This window comes from Bufo gargarizans, chromosome 10, assembly GCF_014858855.1.
Source record: "Bufo gargarizans isolate SCDJY-AF-19 chromosome 10, ASM1485885v1, whole genome shotgun sequence".
In the NCBI taxonomy this organism is placed as follows: domain Eukaryota; kingdom Metazoa; phylum Chordata; class Amphibia; order Anura; family Bufonidae; genus Bufo; species Bufo gargarizans.
Genome location: NC_058089.1, coordinates 53,222,690 through 53,247,527, shown reverse-complemented (window position 1 = coordinate 53,247,527; position 24,838 = coordinate 53,222,690). Strand labels below are relative to the sequence as shown.

Below are 24,838 nucleotides of genomic sequence, written 5' to 3'. Positions count from 1 at the left end.
ACACCCTCTCCCCTCTGCTGGTGACGTCACCTCCCTGCTCCCTGCCTTGGCCTGCTCGTCACGGTATATATTAAGGACATCGGCCTCATTATACTTGCTGTGCTTCGATGGTGTTTTCACTGCGAGATCGCGACGCTCCCACAGTGAAGATACAAGAAGCGCTGCACATGCGCAGCAACTACAGTGATGCCGATGCCCTTACTATATACTGTGAGGAGCAGGCCAAGGCAGAGAGCGGGGATGTGACGTCACCAGCAGAGGGGAGAGAGTGTCGGTGATGTTGCAGGCAGTTAGGAGCACACGGTGGAGGTACTGGGCTCTGTGAATGGGCGGGCTTGGGCTCTTAGAAAGTTTGGACATACCCTGCTGGCCACTTTGCACCCTGATTTGCATATAGAATAGACATTGTTTCCTGGACATGGAAAATCGACAAAGGAATACCAGCGGCATGTTTTAAGTCAACACCATTGTAGCATTACTTAAATGCTAATGACAGCTTCGCTTTAATCATATTTCAGAGGCTTCAATCAGCTGGTTTTAAGGGGAATCTGTCAGCAGTTCTGACCATGCTAAACTGATTACAGCAATAGCTAGGGGATGAAACGAACAGTACAAACATACCTTTTGTGGAACATTTATCATCAGAGGTAGTGAGATTATGAACTTTTATTCTGACATTCACTGTGACGTGCTCTCTGCATTGAGATGTTTCCCTGTCCTTCCCCTCTGCTCTGTGTGACAGCTGTACTGGTCCCCTGGGTAGATGCTACAGCTGTCACTCAGAGGAGAGGCTGTGAAGTAGCTCAATGCAGAATGCACTTACCAGTGAAGGTCTACCTCCAGTGCACTTATAGGGGTTTATCCCATCCAAGTGTTAGCCCTAGATGGCTGGGCTTACGGAAACAGCTGTGCAGACCAGCGCTCCATATTTTCCATAATACACAAATAATGTAGCACAGCAAGCTATGCTGCTTCTGTATCTCCAGGAGTTATGGAAGAAGCGTAGCTTGTTCTGCTATGTTATTTGCGTAGCTATAGAAACAGTGGTGCAATACTTTGCTTGGCTGTTTCTGTAAGCCGGGCTGCCTGGGACCAGTGCTTAGTCCCATATCGCTGTGGAAATTGGCACAATAAAAGGTTATAATCTCACTACCCCGATGAGCATAGTCACACTACTCTTGATAATGAAAGGCATGTTCGTATTGCTCTCCTAGTGCGGTGAGCCATTTAGCATGGTCAAAACTACTGTCAAATTCCCTTTAAGGTATGATTGTCTATAGGGAACATCCTACAGGAAGCTTAGGGCATGGAACTACCCCTGTCTTTCAGCTGACAGCTATTCCTTCCAATCCCACCAAGGGGAGCCAGTTGCTGCCAGACACCTTTGGTTGGGCCTCAACCCTCCCAATAACACTATAATAAGGCTCGTAAAATTCATGTCAGGGGAGAGTCGGGATACTACCATACAAGTCAGATATTTTGCTGACCCCACTAAAATCATTGGGTTCAGTCAACATATATATGGGCACATTATCTATAGACGGACTAGTCATGGAAATTGTGACTCTCCCCAAATGTTGCAGTGGAGTAGCAATGTTGACCACTGTAATGAAGCCAGAGGCAGCTCCAAGTTCACTAACATGCCAAGAAAGATATGTTCCTACTAGTTAAGCATGCAGTTTGAGTTGAATTTGTCTTAAATGGTCACTGCAGTTCCATACAACTTTGCATAAATCAATAGTACAAGCGAATATAAGAAACCTTGAAGTATACCTCATCAGAGAAAATGGCTCATTCTCCAATTATCAGCTATCCCCATTTTTCTAAATAACTTTCTATTTGAAATCTGTAATAAATCATTCTTGTTAAAACTAGTACCGGTTGCCTGCTCACTAAAAAAGATCAGATTACATCATTCCATAGAAGTCTATGGAGAGGAGGAAGTGCAGAGAGAAACAAGCAGAGTGTTATATCTCACCCAGGTGCTTTATTAACATCTATACTGTTCAGTACCTATCTAGAATGTCCAATATGGAACTTACAAGTGAAAGAATTAGAGTAGAATCTATTGCTTCTATGGCTACTCTATCAGGAGACATGATGAGCACCTAGTTCTCACCCACCAGCTCAGATACAATAGAGAATTAATGATGCAGCATAGGATGCAGAAAACTTGTAAAAATGCCATATACACATCAGCTAATGTTCGGATATTATGTATACACAAATGATGGCAGCTTATTCTGAAAAATATTTTTTTTTTTTTAAACAACAGATATGCTTTAAGAATAGTTTCCAGCCATCAATGTATCCATGACCATCTACATACAGTACTATATTTAAATAAATTAGCAGGTCTACTTACATGTGGACATGCGGAGGTTGGAATCTGCTTTGGTTGATGTTATAGTGTGTGAATGCCTGGGTGGGATTGGAACTATATTCGTCCACCGTTACTGTCACTTTGCCTTGTGAGGGAATACCATGAGCCATCCTTCCTTCTTATAGACATGAGCAAATCACAGCGTACAGGAACAACAGAGGGAAGTGACCATCATGTGTCCACCAACTGCGAGCCCCAGCGATCGGTTCATCAACACTGCTGAAATCTAAATCATATAAAGGAGAAATCAGGAAAACGTTCTTCAGTAAATCTAGTAAATCAGTCTTACATTAAATTATTATAAAGTTTCACCTGACTGTGAATCCTCATACATCATCAATCTAACAATTTGTTTAACCCAAATAATACACCTTCGATAGTAGGGAGGCATGATGTAGCGCCATGAGTGAATACTCTAGGCCCAAAGGCAAGAGCAACATGATGGTCTTGTTTTATTGATATTTCAATGTTCATATGTGTATGTTTGTCATGGACCTGGTGACCACTGGAGGAGGCAATTGTCTCTAATGGCCTACCAGTCCATATTCCATGAGACATAAAACAAAGTAGTACATACCCCCGAGTTTCTAAACACAGACCCTTGGATCTCCCTGTACCTAGTTTCTTTCAGCTAACCTGTGCAAAGACATTTTGAGAAGTACCTACCCTTCCATCACTCTACTGATTACATGACCACCTAACTGGCTGTGGCTTCGTCCTCTGATGTTGTGACCGGATGTGCTCCTCTTTCTTTCTGTTCAGTTTCATCAACATTATTCATTTGAACAGGAAGAAAGAGGAAGACATCTGGACACAATAACAGAAGAGCCGTAGCTAGTTGGATGGTCACTTGACCCCAGCTATCCTCAGGTTAGCTGGAAGAGACTTTTTTTGGATATAGGCTCGGAGAATAGAGATCGCATTGCGGTTCGCCCGGCAGTAGTTATGCGGCAAACCTTGCTTGTTCACGATTCGCCGAACATATGGCGTTATTCACATGCGTCAAATTCTTTTGCATTGCGCCGAACTTTGACCCATGACACATCCATCAGGTGGGACAGGACAGCCAATTGAGACATTTCAGCACATGGACACACCCCCACCCTATAAGAGAAACCCGATCTGGCAGCTATTTTACAGTCTGTGTTTTGCCAGTGTAGGGAGAGTGTCACGACCATGGTCATGGTCGTGACTCCTGAACCGCAGGCTGTTGCCTGCGGTTTGTTTTGGTTGTTCAACCACAGATGAGGGCCGCTAGTATGTTGCCTCACTTGTGGTTGCCGCGGGCAACAAGTTGTTTTGTATTGTCACATTGCTTGCTGCAATGTGCATGCGGTTGTACCTGGCAACCTGTCTTTGTTAGGTGTGTCTTTTGTATGTCTGGTGTGCACAGGGTTTTAGTTATGTGTGCACTTTCCCCTTTAAGTGGCTGTCTTCTGTTCCCTGGTGTGAGAAGGGTTAATTCCCTTCCTAGTCTGTGGGCACTGGGTGTGTCTGTGTGGGTGTGGCTACATGGGCTATTTAACCTCAGTTGAGACCTGATGTCTGAGGGGTACTCCAGCCTTGTAGTAAGCTGGAGGCACCCTCCTGGTCTCTAATACCATCTGCCAGTGAGGGCCACCCTTGTGGTCATAAAACATTATATGTGATGTTTAGTTGATGTTGCTTTTCGCTTTCATATTTTATGCACCTATGGATCTGGGTTCCTGTGTGTTTGTGTGTGGACACTAGCTTGTATTGCACGGGATCCAGTCTGTGTGTCTGTGGCGGGTAGGTGTGGAAGTTCTTTTCATCCTCCTGCCATATCCATAGGCTGTTCATGTTTATATCCCCTTGCAGCTCGACCAGTTTAGACTCCTGTTTCTCCGCATCCAGGAGGAACAGGTGGTCTACCCAGCTCCTAGTTCATGGATTGGCGGAGGGTCAGTAGGGATCCGAGGTTCCTGAGCATGAGCCCTCCTACCTTCAAGGTCGGCTCGTGGAGCTAGGAGTCAGGGTCAGATTAGGGAAGCTGTAGGAGGTGACATGCTCCCTAATTCTGTCTCTCTGGTCGAGCAGCAACTACCATCATCTGGCATCGCACAGCTGAGGGTTTTCCCCAGCTTTGTGGAGCAGGAAGAGACGATTAGGGACACCAATCGCTAGCTAATAGGGCCACAAAAGTTCCTTTTAAGGACTGGTATAGGTGTGCTATCGATAGGTGTTATATACTGAGGGGTGTGATATACTTATAATATACTTTCTAACATAGAAAGAATATTATAGTGAATTTGTATTGTGCAGCAGTTGTGTGCTGTTCTGCTGTGCAGCTATATAGAGGGACAAACGCTATTGGAATAAGTAATTGCAACTGGTGCGATATACCTGTTGCCCCAAAAAAACTGATTGAGGAATGTGATATACCTATAATTTCTAAAATAGAAAGTATATAGTGCATTTGTATTCTTATACCACCTACAAATTGCTTAGAAAAAGCTCCCACGCAAAGAAATATTATAATCAATAATTTCTTTATTAGACATCCATCAAGGTATATCATAAAACACATACAGGAAGACAGTAGTTCTAGTAGAACAAAAGTGTTACAAGCATATAATATATAAAAACAGAGAGAGCTCCAGACCCACAACAGGGACTAGTATTCCCCCCCCCCCCCCCCCACAGTAATAGCAATTCCAGTTGAGTGAGGCACGCAGAGCATATGTAGCAACACACAATTAGCCAATGTGGCTATGTGAGCCTGTGTGCCACCCCATACAACCAAACTGCAGGGGGAGGGAGAAAAAAGGGGGTTAGTGCATATAATACAGCAATATCAATTCCTTACTGACCCAGGTCTGGAGCAGCCGCCGACGATCGTTTCGCTTCACGCTTCCTGAAGTGAAACGATCGTCGGGCGGCTGCTCCAGACCTGGGTCAGTAAGGAATTGATATTGCTGCATTATATGCACTAACCCCCTTTTTCTCCCTCCCCCCTGCAGTCAACTAGAATTGCTATTGCTGTGGATGGGGGGGGGGGATACTAGTCCCTGTTGTGGGTCTGGAGCTCTCTCTGTTTTTATATATTATATGTTTGTAACACTTTTGTTCTACTAGAACTACTGTCTTCCTGTATGTGTTTTATGATATACCTTGATGGATGTCTAATAAATACATTTTTGATTATAATAGTTCTTTGCGTGGGAGCTTTTTCTAAGCAATTTGTAGGTGGTATACGAATAACTCCATGCAAGATATTTATGATAGAAACTTTTTTGGTGTTTTATGCATTTGTATTCTGCGGTTCTGCTGCGATACCGCAGGTATATAGAGGGACAAGCGCTATTGGAACAACCATTTGCAATGGGTGTTATATACCTGTTGCCCCCAAAAAAAGGGTGCAATATGCCTGCTTCCACAAAATACTGTTTAAGGGGTTAGATATACCTGCTTCCACCAAATATTGATTGAGGCCTGCGATATACCTGCTTCCACAAAATACGGATTAAGGGGATTGATATACCCGCTTCCACAAAATACGGATTAAGGGGATTGATATACCTGCTTCCACAAAATACAGATTGAGGGTTGCAATATACCTGCTTCCACCAAATATTAAGCGATTCTATATACCTGCTTCCACAAAATACTAATTAAGGGGATTGATATACCTTCTTCCACCAAATATTGATCGAGGCCTGCAATATACCTGCTTCCGCAAAATACAGATTGAGGGGTGCTATATACCTGCTGCGACCAAATATTGATTAAGGGGTTCTATATACCTGCTTCCACAATATATTGATTGAGGGGTGCAATATACCTGCTTCCCCAAAATAGTGATTAAGGGGATTGATATACCGGCTTCCACCAAATACTGATTGAGGACTGTGATATCCCTGCTTCCACAAATACTGGTCTTCTCTAGGGACTTTCGCACAGGGTCATTTTGAAAATGACAGGCAGAGGAAGAGGCAGGCTGTTCCGCAGGGGTGGTAGGGGTCGGGTAGGTGCACCAAGCCGGAGCCTAATTGGGAAGTTGGAGAAGGTCCGTGCGATTACGTCCACCAGAGTTGGTTGAGTGGCTCACTCAGCCTTCCGCTTCTGCACCCTCCTCATCCTCTGTATCTGCCCACTACTCACTCTCTGCTGTGTGCACCCCCAAAGACACCATCACCACCACCATAGCCCCTCTACTCAAGTCAGAGGAATTATTTTCCCATCCATTACCAGATCTTACCGATGCGCAGGCCATTCTTGGCATCGGATGAGGAAGTAGCAACGGCCGCCACCCAGAGGTCTGACGACAGTACCAAGATCATCCCAAGGAGGGTGGTCTCCGCTGCTGCTGCCTACTCAGAGATCTCTAATGTCAGTGGTGGTGAAGGTGACGTGTCGATGGACGTCACGTGGGTGCCCACAAGAGAGGAAGAGGAGGGAAGTTCAGAGGGAGAGATGGAGCAGCAGATAGGGAGGAGAAGGAGAAGTAGGCAGAACTCGAAGTGCACCAGAGGCAAAAAGCAGACTGCAAATGTATCTGGAGCGAGCCAGCCACCATGCACGGTCACATCTTGCGCTCCCAGGATGAAGGCAGACACATGGCTCAGCAGTGTGGGCTTTTTTTTAACGTGTCAGCTGCTGACAATAGTGTTGCTATCTGCAGCCTGGGCTGTCAACGCATAAGTCGCGGTAAGCCCAACATGCATGTAACCCGTGGCAACCATGTGGATTTGGCGTTACCGCCACGGATTGCATGCAGACCTGCCTCTTCTTCTCCTCCTACTCCATCCATACTACTTTTCCACTGCTACCGCTTCTTCTGCTGCACCCCCCAAGCTCCCCAGAACATATTCGACGTGCCAGGGGAGATGTTGCCATGCTGCTGCGGCTGTTGTGCCTTTAAGCTAAGAGCCACATCGGTCCTGCACTACTTTCAGCATTGCAGTCACAGGCCGATCAGTGGCTAACCCCGCTCAATTTGACAGTTAGTAAAGTGGTGTGCGACAACAGTGCTGAGCGCGCTGAAACAGGGCAAAATGACACACGTGCCGTGCATGGCACACATCCTGAACTTAGTCATGCAGCGATTCGTTGCCAAATACCCTGGGGTCCAGGACGTCTTGCAGCAGGCCAGGAAAATCTCTGGCCATTTTAGAAGATCTTACACGGTTACCAGTAGCTGCTTATGCGCGACGCATGCAGACTTCTGCGGCCATTTGATGAGATCACCAAACTGGTCAGTCGCAGCCAGGGCGCCATCAGTGACATCGTACCTTACGCCTTCTTTCTGGAACATGCATTGCATCGTGTCATTGATCAAGTCGTCAAGGAGCAGGAGCTGGAGGATGAGGAAGTTGCAATGCTGAATTAATTCCCAGGGGGGCTACTCCATCTGAGACAAGTCAGCAGGAGTGTGAAGAGGAGTCAGAGGAGGATGGTGGCTGGGGGGAGGAGGAGGAGGAGCAAGAAGAGCAGGCTTTGAGGGGGATCCCTGGTGTTGTCCGTGGCGGGGGGGAGGAGACCGAGGACGACATTCTCCTGGGCGATGAGCAGGAGCCAGGGCGCTCCACCGCTTCCAATTTAGTGCAAATGGGGGCCTTCATGCTCCAGTGTTTGAAGAGGGACCCCGTATAAAAAGCATAAAGGGCAAGGACCAGTACTGGGTGGCAACGTACTTAGACCCCCTGGTACCAAAACAAGATGGCGGACATGTTACCAGAATCACAGATGGCTGGCAGAATGCAGCATTTCCAGGCCTTGCTGCGAGAGATGATGCATTCTGCTGTTGCGGGCGCTGGCAGAGGAATTTCCGTCCACAGCGAAACAGGTGCGGGTACCAATCCTACCGCGCCTGTAAGAAGAGGGCCGTTTGAAGATGTGTTGGTCATTCGGATATATACAAGCAGAGCCCTTGTAGCACTCGGTGGATATTTTTGCTGGAGTAGGGTTCCCACCCCTTTTACAATAGGTACGAAGACTCCAGCCAAGTCGTTTTTAGGCGCCTACACCACTTAGCGGTACTTCCGCATGTCAGTCCAATTGCGTCCACATCTATGTGACTTCTCCCTCCACCAGCGGCACTAGTCTGATGAAGGCACGGAGGTGCCGAAACGTCACACCGCCGCAGCAACTATCTTTTGTACGCAAATAAAAAAAAGTTGCATCTAAAAACGACTTGGCTGGAGTCTTTGTACCTATGGTCATTCGGATATGAGATCATTCTTTCAACCAACCCATCGACAGCCGCCACTGGATCCAGCCTCAGGGAACGCCTAGACCGACAGGTGTCCGACTACATCGGGTTAATAGCCGATGTGGACGCTCTGAGAAGCGAGGAACCCCTTGACTACTGGGTTTGCAGGCTTAACCCGTGGCCAGAGCTGGCAAAATTTGCCATGAAACTCTTGGCTTGCCCCTCGTCGAGTGTCCTGTCCGAAAGGACGTTAAGCGCAGCAGGGGGGGGGGGGGGGGAATCGTGACCGATAAGCGCACTTGCCTAGCTCACAGTGTGGACTACCTCACATTTCTAAAAATGAATGAGGCATGGATCTTGGAGGAATTCAACACCTGTAACGACCATGTGTAATTGAATTTCCTCATGCCAGCCCACACATATCCGCCACCACACAGAACAAAGAATGGTCCTGGTCTTATGTATATACAGCGGCATAAAATGCCTTTTCTGTCAGGTGAATGTCTAATTTTTGGGGGAAATCTTTCTAGGCTCCAGCAGGGCACATTTTTGAGAGTTAAGACGCATAAAAATGGCCCCCGATTAAAATACATATTTTTTGTGGGAATTTTTGCCATTGATCCCCCTCTGGTACGTCACTGTCCATGTTGTGGGACTATCTAGTAAGTATTTGGTGGCGGCAAATATGACCTGGTTCGCCTGCCATTAAAGTGAATGGGGCCCGCCACGGACGCAACATCCCGTCCGATGTTCGTCCATCACTACCGGAGAACCTCTTTAAAAGAAATCTTTCTTACATACAAGTTTGCTTTGAGCAGCTTGTAAAAGTAAAAAAAAAATTAAAATAGAAAATCTGCACATAAAGACATTTATAAGAGTGACACAATTTTGCATTCCTCTTCAATCTAAACACAGGTGGCTCTAATAACAGATCCTGAGACATAAGAGAGGAGTCCGACTGCCATCAGTCCAATTACCAGTAACGCAAAAGGTCAAATGTTTTTATTCATGTGCGCACGGCCTGCCAGTGAACTGGGTAATAATCAGAATGATGGCATTTATAAAGGCAATTATTCGACATTACACATTTCTGATGGGCCAAGTGATCACATGGAATAATACCTATAAAAAGGAAGAAGTGAAAATAGAGGCGTGCGTACCTTTAAAAGCATAAACACTGGAGAAAAAAAATGAACAAATTTACGGAGACAAGTTCAGACAATTGCATTCTAATGAGGCAACACAACAAAATATTAATAATACTAAAAACAGAAAAAAAATCCTTTCCATAAAAATTTTTGGTAAACGTCTGGGAGGTAAAATTTTCTTTTTTAAGTGCATTTTTTTAAACTTTTATTATTTGCAAAATATATTCATATAAAGGGTTTATCTAATTAAAACAAACGCTTTCCATTTGCCATATTAGGTCATGTGAATGTCCTTTGTTTGGGACCCCTTTAAGGGTACTTTCACACTTGCGGCAGAGGAATCCGGCAGGCAGTTCCGTCGCCAGAACTCCCTGCCAGATCCGTCAAAACATATGCCAACTGATGGCATTTTTAAGACTGATCAGGATCCTGATCAGTCTTACAAATGCATTGAAATGCCGGATCAGTCTTTCCGGTGTCATCCGGAAAAACGGATCCGGAATTTATTTTTTTCACATTTCCGGACAGCATTCCTGGCAAGTTTTCCGGATTTTTAGCATGCTGCGGTATTGTCTCCGTCCTGAACAGTCAAAAAGACTGAACTGAAGACATCCTGAATGGATTGCTCTCCATTCAGAATGCATGGGGATAAAACTGATCAGTTATTTTCCGGTATAGAGCCGCTATGACGGAACTTAATACCGGAAAAGAAAAACGCTAGTGTGAAAGTACCCTTAGGAGACACTAAGGGGCACATTTATTAATGTTATACACCAAAAGTGGCATACAAAAGTTGGAAATTTCACACACAACAGCAGTTTCGTCAAAATTTGCATATTTTTATGATATTTTTGGCCACAAAAGTATGACAAATATTTAGTGGAAGGGATGGGGACACCTGGACTAAATCAAAACTGAATTGTAGGCCAGCTCATAGATGGTGTAGATTTCAGTGTGTGGTGCACAATATCCAAGGAACGCCTCTTAAAAATAAAAAAATACTCAGATGGTATAAAAAAAAAAAAAGGCCAGTCTTTAGACAATCGCGTCCCTTACCCTAAGTTCACACCTGAGCGTTTTACAGCGCGTTCAAACGCGCTGTAAAACGCTCAACACATGAAAACCAATGCTTCCCTATGGGAATGGTTCTCACCTGGGCGTTTTAAAGCGCGTACGATCGCGCTGTAAAACGCCCGACGCATAATCAAGTACTTGAGCTTCTTTGGGGCGTTTTGACGCGCGTTTGTGGCCATAGGACACTGCAGTCAATCACACAAACGCGCGTCAAACGCGCGTTTACTATTACAAAAAACGCGCATAAAAACGCGCGACTAAAACGCGCGTTTGAGAAACGCTCAGGTGTGAAAGCAGGGTAAAGTGGACACACATTAATTTATAATGGTCCGGACACATGGGGAGGATTTTCCATTGAAGAGTTGCACATAAATCCATGAGAAATTTATATGTTACATGAAGATTTATCGAGAATGTTGCTGCAGATTTCCAGTGAAAATTTTCTTTAGAAAATTAAAATACATCATATGAAGTTTTAGCACAAATTTAGCTGCAGATTTAGGCTACTTTCACACTTGCGCTTGATCGGATCCGTTCTGAACGGATCCGATCATATTAATGCAGACGGAGGCTCCGTTCAGTACGGATCCGTCTGCATTAATAACTTAGAAAATTTTCTAAGTGCGAAAGTAGCCTGAGCGGATCCGTTCAGACTTTCAATGTAAAGTCAATGGGGGACGGATCCGCTTGAAGATTGAGCCATATGGTGACCTCTTCAAGCGGATCCGTTCCCATTGACTTACATTGTAAGTCTGGACGGATCCGCACGCCTCTGCACGGCCAGGCGGACAGCTGAACGCTGCAAGCAGCGTTCAGCTGTCCGCCTGTCCGTGCGGAGGCGAGCGGAGCGGAGGCTGAACGCCGCCAGACTGATGCAGTCTGAGCGGATCCGCTCCATTCAGACTGCATCAGGGCTGGACGGAGGCGTTCGGGTCCGCTCGTGAGCCCCTTCAAACGGAGCTCACGAGCGGACCGACGAACACTAGTGTGAAACTAGCCTTACCGTGGAATTTTCTTTAGAAAATTAAAATATATATTTTTTTTTCTTTATTACAAATCAGTATATTTATCATAAATTTGCTACAGATGTCCCGTGTAGTTTTCTTTCGAAAAAAAAAAAAAATTACATAAAGATTTATCACAAATTTAGCTGCAGATTTACCGTGCAATTTTCTTTCGAAAATTAAAATAGATATTTTTTTTATCTTTATCACAAATCAGTATATTCATCACAAATTTAGGCTACATGCACACGAACGTTTACGTGTCCGTTCTGTTTTTTTGCGGATAGGATACGGACCCATTCACTTCAAAGGGTCTGCAAAAAATAAAGACAGCACATCGTGTGCGGTTTGCATCAGTATGTCCGTTCCGTAGCCCCGCAAAAAAATAGAACATGTCTAATTCTTGTCCGTTTTAGGCATTGTTACAATGGATTATCAAAAAAATAACAACATACTGATGTCACCCTTTTTTTTTTGCCGATCCGCAACTTGCAGCAAAACACATACGGTCCCATTGGGACATTGCTGGTGTACCATGAGGATATGCCACCAACATCAGATAAGAGTGGGTATCTGAGATGGGACCCTGCACCTATCTCCAGAATGGGGCAACCGAAGTAAAAGAGAGTAACTGTGCAGCCAAGTGCGGTTGTTTTCTGAAGTTGTGGGAGAAGTGAATAGACAGCGAGCTGCACATGCGCGGTGTGCTCTCCTTCACTTCAGGGGCCCCGTTCTGGAGATAGGAACACCTGACACTGATGGTATATCCTAGTGATACTGAATCTATGTCCCACCAAGATTAGGTGCCATGCACATTAGAGAAACATCTGCCAAACCTGCCTGAACTGGTCAACTATCAAACGCGTATATTGGATTGATCATGTTGGATTTTGACATGCAAAGTTTGTATGTGTATGGGGCACTTGGGTAGAATAGTCCTAGGCTGAACATTTTTCAACTAGGTTTGTGGCACACCAGGACTTGGCTGAAGGTAGAAAGCACAAGGCTGACTCACCAATTACTTAGAACCACCACCCTGACCTGAGCAAAGGTGAAGAAACATGGAAAAAGGGTTTCAAACCCTTGCTTCGTTCTGAATATCCCTTGCATGATACACGCACTACGATAATACTGTGACTAAAGGCTGAGATATTACGTTACAGACATTACTGGCCACTGGGTGAATAAATCTCTTTTTAGAAGATTTTTGGAGTGCTGCTTCTTCATTTGGATACAATGTCTCTCTCCACATGTTACAACCAGGCAAAAAAGAAGTCAGAATTTATATGCATGAGATATTGATTTTGGGAGAAGCTTGTAATGAAGCAGGAGGATCTATCAGCAATGGAGAGGACCGAAGCAGGTAAATAACGGACTTGCACTTTTTCTATTTGAAAGCACCGCTAAGCTTACTGATTAGAGATTTTCCTCGTTCTGTTTTGTGCCTAAAGATTCAGAGGAATATAGTGTTTTTGTGTCTGTGAAATGACATACACACAGGGACCAATTCTCATAAATGTACTAACCATAACTCTAGATTATGGGGGTCTGACTGCCGGGATAAGTGACAAGTACTTTTCATAGGATTATCCCTTTATTTCCCTCTGTTCACTTGTATGGGATGGTGAATGGACTTGTGGACCCACATATGCGCTGCAGGTCTATTCAGAGAGGGAAGTCAGAAGCTTCTCGTTATCGGGGTTACAGGGGGTCTGACTGCCGGGATAGGCAATAAGTAATTTTCGTGGTATAAACCCCTTTAACTGACTCTTTATAGCTCTATATAGCTTACAAAATGCAATTTACTACTACTGTTAAGGGTGGGGTTGCACAGTGGTCGTTAACTGGGATTACTGCAATGGTTTCTGTGGGAAATAAGACTACAGAAAGTCTTGCTATCATAGAAAAAAGTCCAACATGACGGTATTTTTTTAGTACTTGTAGAGTTGCTCAATAATCTAATTTCCCCATACAGAAAAACTGGTCGTATGCCATCGTCATCCCACAATTGTGTGTGACCAAATGTCACCATGTAGGCCCAGCCTTGGAACAATGGTGAAGCTCAAAATAGGCTTATGGCTGTATTACACTGGCCGATGTTTCGGCTGATAACCGCTAACGAGCGTTTGCATGAATGCTTGTTAGCGATCATCTGGCAGTGTAATACTCTGGCTCGTTCATTGGGCAATGCTGATTTTTAAGCATGCTTAAAAAAATCAGCGCTTGCCGGCGGCAGATCATGCTGTCTAATAGTGATCTGCCGCCGGCAAACCACTAGACAGTATAGGGACGAGCGATGGCATGGCGTTCACTCCTCCCCATGCTGCATAGATAGCAGCATGTAATAGCAGTAGTCTCCTCCGCTACCGACCAAGCGATTGCCTGGAGGGAACGATTCCCGCTCGACAATTACTTGCTCAATCAGCCTGTGTAAGGCCTAGTTCACACGAACGTTTTTTTTTTTTGCGAGTGTACGGGCCTTTTTTTTGTGTTCCGTATACGGAACCATTCATTTCAATGGTTCCGCCAAAAAAAACGGAATGTGTTCCGTATGCATTCCGTTTCCGTATTTCAGTTTTTCCGTTCTGTTGAAAGATAGAGCTTCTGTATGTCTTCCGTTTCCGTTCCGTTTTTTCTGAACCATCTATTGAAAATGTTATGGCCAGCCCAATTTTTTCTATATAATTACTGTATACTGTACATGGCATACGGAAAAACAGAACGCAAACGGAAACACAACGGAAATCAAAAATGGAACAACGGATCCGTGAAAAACGGACCTCATACGGTCGTGTGAACTAGGCCTAATACAGAGCTTTAGGCCTCTTTCACACTAATCTTTTTTTTTTTGTTTACGGGATGTTTTTTACGTTCCGTATATGGAACCAGTCATTTCAATGGGTCCGCAAAAAAAACCGGAACGCATACAGAAATGCATCCATATGTCTTCCGTATCCGTTCCGTTTTTGCGGAACCATCTATTGAAAATTTTATGCCCAGCCCAATTTAAGTAATTACTGTATACTGTATATGCCATATGGAAAAACGGAACAGAAACACAACAGAAACAAAAAAAACGGAACAATGGATCTGTGAAAAAACGGACCGCAAAACACTGAAAAAGGACATACGGTCGTGTGAAAGAGGCCTTACTCTGCTGTTTGTAACAGGCAATAGACCTGCAGAATGGCTTCTATATTCTAATATAGAGTCACCCGGGATAAATGTAATGTAGGAAGCACAACATGTTTCTTGAACACACAAAAATCATAAAAAATAAATAAAAAAAAACATACATAAGGTGGGCAGACAGGATGGACCTCCTGGATTTTTCTGCTTCCACGTTTCTATGTTTACATATATCCTACATTAATCATTCATGAACGCTTAAAGAGCCATCTCAAAAAACCTGGTGGCAATTAGCACTCATGTACAGATACGACATCGTGAGCGACGAGAAACAAAATCATCCGAACTGCTATTTTTTGGACTTCTACTCCACTAGAAGTTTTGACCTTTCCCAGTCACTCCAACCATTAAAGAGATACTGTAATAACAAATTGTCCCTTATCTGCTGGTTAGGAAACAACAGCTACATGGGGTGGAAATCAGATTAAATGGAGTGATGGCCGAGACTGACAAAAATAGAGGAGTACATCACTGGCTATCTCCATCAGTCTCGTGATCGGTGGCTGTCCCGGAGGACAAATCCCACTGATCTAGTAGTGATACCTATGCATCACAGAATAACTGAGTAGAACTGGCCTTCCACATACCATGAGAACATACCTTAAAGGATATCCTCAGGACAGGTCATCAGTATCCAATCGATGGGGGTCCGACCTCCAACAACTATCTGTTTGAAGAGGCCGCAGCCTCTTCCTAGGCCACTGATGTCATGTTCATGGCCACATGTCCTAAGAGCAGCTCGGTCACCTCCAAGTGTAATACCACGCACCACCACTATATGGATGGAATCGCCTCTTCAAACACCTGATCGGTGAGGGTCACAAGTGTCGAACCCCTACCAATGAGATACTGATGACCTATCCTAAGGATAGGTATTAAACACTAGGAAAAGCCCTTTAAGAATCCCTTGAATTCCTATAGGCCAAACATCAAAAACATAATATAATAGCTTAAACTGAAACAAATGACCCAGCACAAGTCACATAGGAATATGTTTTTTTCCTGGGCAGTTTTTGTTAAAAGTTAATGACAATAGGAAGAAAATGCCCTAAAAAAAAAAAAAAAAAAAAAAGCATACCTAGCATATCGTTGCATTTTAGAAACAAATTGCCTTGATGGATAAAAATACTGAAAAAAAATCTTCAAAAGATCAGGGTGGTTGTTGGTTACCACATTCTGAGGGACTATATGAGGTCTCCAGGTATATGCAACTGCTAGGTAGACAGCCGCAAGGACTTGGAATTGCCCATTGATCTCCTGAACGTCACCCTCTGACGAACGTAGTGATTTGGCTACAGGGGTATTTCCCAGATAAAAGTCCAAAATTTGGGGTGACATATCCGCTTTAAGATGGCCCATTCTTTAAAAGCTCAGGGAACTTCTTCCAATAGCAACCGGCTGTTGTTGCAATGAATTCTTTGGCCAGTTACACAAATCCCCTGCAGCGCCCACTGCAGGAGAAAATGTGGTATTACATGCTGGCCGGTCAAACGAATAGATGACCATGTAGTACATGGAGAGGCTCTTCCCTCACTAGAACGGCTCTAGAATGGGTCAGAGGCAGAGTGTCCTCATATGCAGTATTCATGACTGAAATGCCGAGAAGGGCATGGACTTCATTGATGAGACAACCCTTCGAAAGTGGCTGCAAAATGGAATTGCATGTATGGGCAGCACGATGGCTCAGTGGTTAGCACTGGTGCCTTGAAGCATTGGGGTCCTAGGTTCAAATCTGACCAACAGGGATGGACTAGGAACTTAAAGTGGCCCTGGAAAAAATGCTAAAAGCGGCCCCGTTTTGTAGTCGGGTCCAAATTGATGGAAGGCAGAGCCAACACAAGTAGGCGGGGCACGCAATACCATATTGTGGCACATACCACCCCAGAAGAGCCAAATACCACAGTCCATAACAAAATACTGCCGCCAACAGCACAAAATACATCCCCAAAACGTCCTCTTGCCGGCTGTGAGGAGGGCTCAGGTGGCTCGCTGGGCTTCGGCCCACCTGGATATTTCTCTGTAAGGTCTATGGCCAATCCGCCCCTTCTGACCATGGACAACATCTGTATGGAGTTTGTATGTTCTCCCCACGTTTGCACGGGTTTCCACCAGGTTCTCCGGTTTCCTCCCACACCCCATAGACATACTGATAGGGACTTAGATTGTGAGCCCCATTGGGGACAGCTTGATGATAATGTCTGTAAAGCACTGTGGAACATAGTAGCGCTATATAAGGGAGTATAATAAATAAATACAGTTAAAAAAAGTTCACTGCTTTGATGAATCACTGAACACGTCTGACAAGAAAAGGGTTCATGTAAAAATGTTGAATAATCTTTTTATGAAGACTCACGGGATTTCATGAGGAATGCTCTTAGATCAAATCCATATTTGTTGCCTCTGTTTACTGAGATTAAAAAGGTACTGTTTTAAATGCGAGGATTACACAAGATCAAACATTCAAATACCAAAGTCTCCTCGTAATCTTTTGTCAAATATTTCAATAAAATAGCAGCAGCAAAAGCTGCAGAAATACGGCCAGCCTGTGCTATAACTCTGCACAGGAAACGACTGGTTTATTTAAAGGGAACACACCTTCCCAACTCACCGCCGGATGTTCTGAGAAAACTGAAAATGACTGTTCTGAGGATAATAGCAGAGCCCGAAATATACAGTATAGGTACGCGTGACAGCATATAATAAATGTGTTCGCAGCAGGGCTAAATATTACATTGCAAATTTAGATATAAAATATACATAAAAAAATATATATAACAGATAAAAATTCTACAGAAAAGGCCTCATTGCAGTCCCCGCTATCATTTATAGCAATTAGGCCGACCGTAGACCGTTTTGCAGTCTGCAAATTGCGGATCCGCAAAGCACAGATATACCGGCCGTGTGCGTTCTGCATTTTTTTCAAAACAAAACATCCTGCCCTCTGTAGAACTGTCCTATCCTTGTCTGTAAAATGTACAAACCTGCAAAAAAAATGTTCTCTTTTTTTTGCAGGTGCCACGGAACGGGCTTATGGATGTGGACAGCATTCGGTTTGCGGTCTGCATCTTTTGCGGCTCCATTGAAGTGAATGGGTCCGCGTCCGGCCAGCACAAAATGTGGATCAGATGCAAAAAAAATATACATTTGTGTGCGTGAGCCCTAAATCCAACGCCTACCTGGAGTCCACCATCTGAGCATCTAATGCAGGAATGCTCAACCCGCGGCCCTCCAGCTGTCGCAAAACTACAACTTCCAGCATGTCCTAATAGCTGTAGGCGGTTCAAGCATGCTGGGAGTTGTAGGTTTGCAACAGCTGGAGGGCGCAGATTGGGCATCCTTCATCTAATGGAACTCCCTTCCCCCTGCCATATTTGGAGGAACCTTCAAGCTACCCAATATACCGCTAAGATCTTCAGTTAGATACCATGTTGTAATTTTAAGGAGTACTTTCCCCAGAAAGGGGTATTTTTTACTTATTATTTATAAACCCATATTTTTTTTTACAATTTTTAGCTGTTTTCGTGTAGACGACAACCCCTATGCTACAAACCTGCTCCCTGAACTCTCCTGCTCCCCAATCAAAGGCCCTAGCGGTAACATCAGCTTGAATGTTTCATGACAGCTATGGGGTGCTGTTCAAGCAGATGTGACCACTCAGCCTGTGAGTTGCCACAGCGTCATGGGATCCAGCCACTTTCTGGCCCTGCGGGGACTGGAAGCAACCGGGGAATAGAGCAGCAGCAGGACCGCTGAGAGGTGAGTCTTTTTTTTTTATGTTCAGGGGCACAGGTCTGTAGCATAGGATCAGAGGCGTAACTAGGAAAGGCTGGACCCCACAATACAACTTTTCAATAGCTCCCCCACCCCCTCATTGAGTAGCCAGTACATATTGATCTCCGATCCTCTGGATAGGTCATGAATATCTGATTGGTGGGTGTGCAACTCCCGACACCCTCGCCGATCAGCTGTTTGACGAGGAAGCGGTGCTCGTACAATCGCTACTTCTTCTCCAAGGTTACACTGTGCATCGTCTTGGAAGTCTCGGCAGCGCAGCGCAATTACAAGTGCTTGTTCTATTTGTAGCGATATGACCCCAATGTCCAAGATGAGAATACCTCTTTAAGCAAGTATGCCGTGCTGTCCAAACAAAGAGAAAAGTTAAAGAGGACCTTTCACCGATCCTGACATTGTGAACTAAGCATACAGACATGTAGAGTGGCGCCCGGGGATCTCACTGCACTTACTATTATCCCTGGGCGCCTGCTCCGTTCTCCCGCTATGCCCTCCGGTATCTCCGGTCACTAAGTTATAGTAGGCGGAGATTTCAGTCACTAAGTTATAGTAGGCGGAGTCTGCCCTTGTTCTGCTCTAGCGCTGGCCAATCGCTGCGCAGAGCTCACAGCCTGGGAGGTTATTTTCTCCCAGGCTGTGAGCTCTGCGCAGCGATTGGCCAGCGCTACAGCAGAACAAGGGCAGACTCTGCCTACTATAACTTAGTGACCGGAGATACTGGAGGGCATAGCGGGAGAACGGAGCGGCGCCCGGGGATAATAGTAAGTGCAGTGAGATCCCCGGGCGCCGCTCTCCATGTCTGTATACTTAGTTCACAATGTCAGGATCGGTGAAAGGTCCTCTTTAAAGAGCCAGGACAGGAAGTAGAATACATGGAGTGTCTTCAAAAATATCCAGAAAACCATCCACCAGGTTTTATAAATATGTGATAAATTATTTTTGATGGAAGCGTCCCTTGAAATGTTAAAACCATAGAATGGATTTACTGTTCTGCGAGATATGTACTAATCAATATTCTTCATTTATGTAAGAAAGTCTCATCATCTCTGAATTTCGACCTATTCTATACAGTTTCTCTAGTCTGGGCAAAAAGGGAGGACGTTGTGTGTGATGGGGGGAGGGGTGTTCATTGTGCTCCACCAGTTTTCTAGGAAATGTTGCAAACTTTGGCACAAGTCCCAGTTTCCTGGTGGGACTTTTTGCGACCTGACACCTTTAACAATATGTGCGCCAGAAAACTGGTACTCATACCTGCTGGCACAGATTTTGAGAACTGTCAAGTATGTTTATAATGTCAGAGAGCAGAGATAAGGAGCGAGTCAGCTCCCCAACTGACGGAAAAGAGAGAAAATCCTGAGGATGCTACTAGAGCATCTCAGCTCTGTACAGAGAAATGGACTCCATATATTTTTTTAATAAAAACCAATTGAAAAAATTATTTTCAGCTCAAAAACGAGAACAACGCAATAACAAAAAATAAATCCCCCCTTATTGTACATAGCCTTTAATTCCCCTTATTGTTGGTTTCATCACAGGGATCCACTCCCTTAAGAGCACTCTTGTTTTGCCATCATTAGAATAGAATGTCTCGCTCTTATTTTTCCCTGTTACTTTGTCTCATTGTAAAAGAAAACAAGTTTGTCGCTGCCATCAACAAGCAGGTTAGTTGCTGATGACGGATCCTATTACAGCAAATTTGCTGCAAAATGTGTTATCATTACTGCCAATTGTCCCGAATTTGCCGGGACGGTCCCTGATTTTCAAAGACAGTCCCGGCAAAAGTGCGCTACCCCTGGCCAAAAATGGGCGTGACTAACAAAGCAGCGCCCATAAGTGGGTACTTCTAGGCGGGTTCAGGAGGTTCCCGGGGGTGGGGCTTATATGCCCCGATTTTACCAACTGAAATGTTGCTAAGTATGTGTTACGTGTGGATATGTCAACGCATTTTGCTGCATTTCACTCTCTGCATTGCAAAGGGTGAAATCTGCTGCGGAAATCCACTGCATGAATTACATTCTGTGGATTTAAAATCTGCTCCGTTTGCTGTGGATTTTTTACGCAGGATGTGGAGGAGTTTCCTTTAAATCTCATCTACTTGGCTGCTAATACATTACGGATTTACCACATGCCAATCTGTTGCGGAAAATCCTCACTGTATCCCTCTCATGTGGACACATCCTTAGGTTACTTGGGTGCAGGTTTACAAACAGAAAACCTGCATAGATCTCCGCTGTAGATTTGTGTGCGCTTTCTGCACTAAAAACTGAACGTGTGACTTGTGGATTTGATGTGGTTTTGTGTTGCAAAGAAATCCGCACAAAAAAATAAATTAAAAAAATGTGCACAAGTAATTGACATGCTGTGGACTTAAAAATCTGCACGCAGAAGTGTACATGAGATTTGTTGGTACTCTATTACTAAAAAATAAATAAATAAATTGCTCAGAATCTGCAAAGTATGCAGGGAGCCTAAGGCCCGGGGCGTACCTAGAGCATTTGGCACCCGGGGCGAACCCTTTGTTTGGCACCCCCTCCCCCCCCCCCCCGCCGCCGTCGCCGCCCAAGAAAGTTAGGAAAACATGATATTTATTACAAATTACACCCCCTCCCTCGCCACCTTAATTACACCCCCCTCCCTTAATAACACCCCCCCCTTAATTACACCCCCTCCCTCCCCACCTTAATTACACCCCCTCCCTCGCCACCTTAATTACACCCCCTCCCTTAATAACACCCCCCCTTAATTACACCCCCTCCCTCCCCACCTTAATTACACCCCCCTTAATTACACACCCCCCCCTTAATTACACCCCCTCTCTTCTCCCCTTAATTACACCCCCCCTTAATTACACCCCCTCCCTCCCCACCTTAATTACACCCCCTCCCTTAATTACACCCCCCCTTAATTACACCCCCTCCCTTAATTACAATCCCCCACTTAATTACACACACACACACCCCTTAATTACACAATTATTTACTCACATTTTGATGATGCCTCAGGCTCCGTCCGACCGCTGGTAATGGATCCTTCCGCTTCGGTGAAGGCGGCGCGGCGTCAGCGTCGTGACGTCATGTTGCGCGCCGCCGCAATAATCCTTCGACAGAAGCCGGCGCCTGGCGGAGTCGCGTCGCGGTGCAGCAGTGGATGGAGGGGTGACTCCGTCATGGCACCCCCCTTGTGAGTGGCACCCGGGGCGGGCCGCCCCCCCCCCCTTGGTACGCCACTGCCTAAGGCCCTGTTCACACGAGCGAGTTTTCTGCGCTAGTGCAACGTGTGACGTGAACGTATAGCACCCGCACTGAATCCTGATCCATTCATTTCAATGGGTCTGTGCACATGAGCGTTGTTTTTCACGCATCATTTCTGCGTTGCGTGAGAATCGCAGCATGTTCTCTATTCTGGCCTGGCTGCACAGAAGTCAATGGGGCTTCAGTGAAAAACGCATTGCATCCGAACATAATCCGGATATGGTTTTTTTGTAAGTCTTAATTTCATATTTTCCCCCCCCCCCGAGCGTGAAAAACGTATCAAAGCCCACGCGGAAAAAAACTGAAACACTGAACGTAATTGCAGAAAATAAGGACTTTAAGGGCTCATGCACACGACCGTTGTAGTTTTGCAATCTGATTTTAACGGATCAGTTGTTCCATACCTGTGTTTTTTTTTTCTGTTTTGTGGCCGCATCCGTTCCGTTATGCCACAAAACATATCAGTCATGACGGAAACCAGACAGATCCGTTATGCGGCCCATAGACTTCTATTATGACGGAATGCAAACAGGAATGCCTCTTAAAGGCTTCCGTTTTTCATTCCGTCATAGAATTCTGTTATTTTCCGTGCTAACGGAATCCATAATGGAATTCGCCGAACCGCAAAACCTGTGAAAGTATGTAAACTAGACAATCCCTTAGGCCTCATGCACACAACCCTTTTAACTGGTCTGCATTCGAGCCGCAGTTTTTGCGGCTCGGGTGCGGACCCATTCAATTCAATGGAGCCGCAAAAGATGCAGACAGCACTCCGTGTGCTGTCCGCATCCGTTGCTCCGTTACGTATCCCCGCAAAAAAAAATAAAAAATATATATAACATGTCCTACAATGGGCCGCATGTTTCGTTCCGCAAATTGCGGAAGGCACACGGGCGATTTCCGTGTTTTGCGGGTCCGCAAAAAAACTGAATGGTCGTGTGCATGAGGCCTTAAACGGAGTAGTCTAGGATGCCATTTGGGGTCCACAATACAAGCCCCATGACTGGGCTGTAATATCCGACCCGGAGACCATTGAATCTGGAGTCTTCTTCTATTTGTAGACGCCTATGGGTACGTTCCGTTTATGACATTGTAGATACATTGTAATCTGCCCAAACATTCATTGTACTATTTGTATATCTGTTTTAGAACAGATTTCGCCACTAGAACAGCCTAGGGAATAATAACCTTAAGTGCTACAGGCATCAGATTCGCCTTTTGTTGCCCTGAATATAATTTTTTTATTTATTTGATTGGACGAGGGCAATGACAAGTATGTTGTCATGACAAAACCCTCTCCGCAATGTCAGCTTCGTATTCGAGACGTTGAATGCCTCTGTTATCGCTTTTTACTTTTGCGCAGATTCATTTTGCATTCTGTCCATGACCTGCGAATACATTTCTATGGCAGATCATGCTCCCTCATATTACACTACTATTATTCAGCAGGTTTTGCAATAAATACCCATGTTGTTCCATCAATGACTGATGGCGGTTATAGCAGTTACCCAGTCGGGGAACATTTCTACCACCACGGCCCAGCAGAAGGGATGCACGGCTCATGTACACCACCATATTACGACCCCACGCTAGTTGGGTAGTACAGAGCCATTATACTGCATTAGGAGACATCGGAGTGACATACTGTGCCGCCATATGCTGTCCTTTCCACACAGTTCCTCCATAATTCGGTGTCTGATGGAATATGGCATGCTTTTTTTTTGTTGGATTCCAATACGTTGTGCAATGTTCCATATGAAGATACATTGTGAAGATTACAGCATATGTTGCTACAGTATGGCCTTGCTTCTAGGGGAGAATATATCTGCCTATACCATGCTTTGCAGAGCCACCATATGGCATACATGTGGCACTGTGTTACCGTGTACTGATAATACAGATGTAGCAGAGTTAACAGTCACACTTGGTCATCACACCTAGTTAACCCCTTATATGACTGACTGTAAACTCTGCTACATCTGTACAACAAAGCATCATATATCAAACATAAATACAGGCAGACAGTAGATACAATTGTAACCAGTCGACACAACGCTCTGTGAGCTAAATGGCCTGGACTGCAGACTGCAGATTTGCACTGTATCAAACTCTAAAAAAAATTTATTGATGACCTATGTTTTGTGAGGGTCCGACACCGCGCCATCCACTGTATAGTGGCCGTGATTGGTATCGCAGCTCAGCCCCATTCCCTTCTATGGGGCTGAGCTGCGCCTACGCACGTGACCGATAAACGCGATATCATATGGCCTAGTTAGTAAAAGCCGTTAGAAGGCCGTGGCGCTCACAGGAGCCGGAGCCTTCTCAAATTGCTGATCAGCAGGGGTCCCGGTGTGTCAGACCCCCACCGATCAGATACTGATGACCTATACTGGTAGGTCATCAGTAATAAAATCTTGGAAAACCCTTTAAAGGTGCATGTACAGTACATCGGATGTTTTTGATCGTGCATTCAAAACCTCAAAAAACAAACAAAAAAAACACACACACAGGTTTTAACTTTGTAGTACAAAACATCCCATGTAAATGCACCATTAGGGCTCATGCACGCAAGCACTTTGTTTCTATCTGTGTCCGTTCCGTATTCCGAATCATTCATTTCAATGGGGCAGCGAAAAAACGTGCATTCCGTGTTCATATGTCTGTTCAACAAAAAAAAATAAAAAAATAGAATATGTCCTATTTTTGCCCATTTTGGACAGGCATTGTTACAATGGATCTGCAAAAAAACCCGGATGCAACACGGACATCATCCGTTATTGTTTTTTTTTTGCAGATCTGCGTTTTTCAGACCGCAAAATACATCC

The 24,838-nt window shown here is 44.8% G+C and overlaps 1 protein-coding gene across 4 annotated transcripts in view; it reads right to left on the bottom strand.

The window, feature by feature from the left end:
- The window catches only part of MPPED2 (metallophosphoesterase domain containing 2), a 173,648-nt gene that overhangs the window by 137,082 nt on the left and 11,728 nt on the right, over nucleotides 1-24,838 (bottom strand). For all 4 annotated transcript variants that reach the window (XM_044270204.1, XM_044270207.1, XM_044270205.1 and 1 more), the window contains one exon: nucleotides 2,366-2,609. In XM_044270204.1, the coding sequence (XP_044126139.1) occupies nucleotides 2,366-2,493 (128 nt within the window). In that variant the 5' untranslated portion in view covers nucleotides 2,494-2,609. The remainder of the gene's footprint in view (nucleotides 1-2,365; nucleotides 2,610-24,838) is intronic.